The sequence below is a fragment of the Echinops telfairi genome, unplaced genomic scaffold, assembly GCF_000313985.2.
Source record: "Echinops telfairi isolate 266 unplaced genomic scaffold, ASM31398v2 ScPeMD7_3533;HRSCAF=4204_0, whole genome shotgun sequence".
In the NCBI taxonomy this organism is placed as follows: Eukaryota; Metazoa; Chordata; class Mammalia; order Afrosoricida; family Tenrecidae; genus Echinops; species Echinops telfairi.
Window position 1 is genome coordinate 47,772,102 of NW_022107431.1, and position 2,057 is coordinate 47,774,158.

At 39.8% G+C, this 2,057-nt stretch overlaps 1 protein-coding gene across 1 annotated transcript in view; it reads right to left on the bottom strand.

Moving 5' to 3' along the window:
• The window catches only part of LOC123522171 (amine sulfotransferase-like), a 13,140-nt gene extending 11,095 nt beyond the window's left edge, over positions 1 to 2,045 (bottom strand). Inside the window, exon 1 of the mRNA XM_045294287.1 lies at positions 1,966 to 2,045. Within this exon, the coding sequence (XP_045150222.1) occupies positions 1,966 to 1,974 (9 nt within the window). The 5' untranslated portion in view covers positions 1,975 to 2,045. The remainder of the gene's footprint in view (positions 1 to 1,965) is intronic.
• Between the last annotated feature and the right edge of the window lie 12 nt (positions 2,046 to 2,057).

A 2,057-nucleotide genomic window follows, 5' to 3' on the forward strand; every position in this document is an offset into this window, starting at 1 on the left:
AGTGACTTTAGCATTTCTAAATTCAAAGCAAGTTCCAGAGTCTTTATGACATTCATTTCAATGTTTCTTTCTTTTCCCATCTTTTCCATCTGACTGTCTCCACGTCCAATGTCCTTGATGTAATCCTACATGTCCTTGATGTAATCCTACAACTCTCTTCTGGTATTTGGTCATGAGAGTTTAATTTGTTTGGGATGTTCCAAAGGTGCACGTTGGTTCTCAGGGACATTTTCTAACTTTTTCAACCCTCCTCATACTTCCATGATGGTCCCCTCCAGGCTTGGCCACCAGCCTTGTTCCAGTTGATGACACAATTGAGCTCCATAGTTTCTCTCAAGAGAAGGAGGCAATGGTATCACCATGGCACTACTTTAATCCAAGATACCATGGCTTATCATGGAATTAATTCACAGTTCTCTAGCAGGTCTGTTCTTATTCATAGTTATCACTTCTCAACCAGTAATGAGAACACTCTTCTAAAAACATACATTTTAATCACATTTTTATCCTTTTTATAAACTCTTTAAGGACTCCTTATTATTCAAGAATGAAAATAACAACAACAATAGAAATCCACTAACATCATCTGTAGGTTCATGCTTCACCACTGACACGTGGGTCCCTTAGTTCTTTCTTCAGTTCCTCAGAGCTTTTACGGTCTCAGAAAATGTACACATCTCATTTGGACCACGTATCCAGTCTTCTTCCCTGTTTAACTTGTAGTTCCAAAGTCACTTCCCCCCAGAAACACCCTGATCATCTTGGCTATGTAACATCTCCTTGCTAACAGCTTATCTGCACTTGTACTTGACAACACTTATCATGTTTTTACCTTATCTATACTCTTGTAATGAATACAAATCTTACACAATATAAGCTCTGTAAGTAAATGATTCTTAAAAGAATCTTCTGCTTAGAGCAGTTACATGCCTGTCCTATTGTTGATGTACAATATTATAAAATAAACTAATTGATAAAATCTGTTTTAAAATAGTAATCAGAGCACAATATAGAGAACTTCAAATGAGTTTTGTCTTGTTTAAACAATTCTTAAAAAGTCTTTGAGTTGTTAGTATTTAAACCTGATTTCACATAAAATCTACATTTCAAATTTTTCTATACAACAGGAAGGATATACATCATAGAACACATGTTCACATGTGGCAATAATCTGTCGTACCTTCGGAATGGCTTCTCACCCCAGTTCTCCACCTGCTCTCCTCCCTCCTTATCTATGCCCAGCTGTCTGGACATTGGGTTTTGCCTTGATGGTTACACGTAGCTACATGAGACGGTAAAAGGCTGAGAACACTGAGAAGAGACCTGTCAGCAGTGCTAAGAGAGATACTAATTGAAGGATGAGCAGAAATTGTTTAGTTGGTAAGTGCAGGGAGTCAAGTCCAACTCATACCATCCCTATGTGCAACAGAACAAATCACCTCGGGTCCTGGACCATTCTCACAGTTGTTCTTGTGCCAACACAGCTTGGCAAGAGCCCTCCTGTGTGTCACTGCCCCTCTACTTTACCATGCATGACATCTTTCTCCAGGAACTAGTTTCTCCTGATTACATGCCCAAAGGATGTGAGACAATGTCTCACCATGTTTCCTCTAAAGACCATCTCGATTGTACTTCTTCCAAGACAGATTTATTAGTTCTATTGGCAGTTCATGGTACTTTCAACATTCTTGACTAGTCCCATGAGCCAAAGGCATCCATTCTTCTTTGGTCGTCCTTATTCAATGTCCAACTTTCGCATGCAGATGAGACAACTGAAAACACCAGGACTTGGGTCAGGCACACCTTATTCCTCAAGTTAACAGAAAATTACAAGTCCCAAAATGAGTCTGAGCTGGAGCATGTAGTAAGATTCAGTGAGAACTCGAGAACGTGGTTCACTGACACCAGAAGAAGAAGGCATTGTAGGGAAAGAACAGTCACAATCATATAACCCTCCGGTCATACCTTCTTCATGTCTTCGTACCTCAGAAACAGAACATTGAAACTGTGTCTGTGCTCGTACCAGCCTCTGACGTGATCAAACCAAAGGCTTCCCA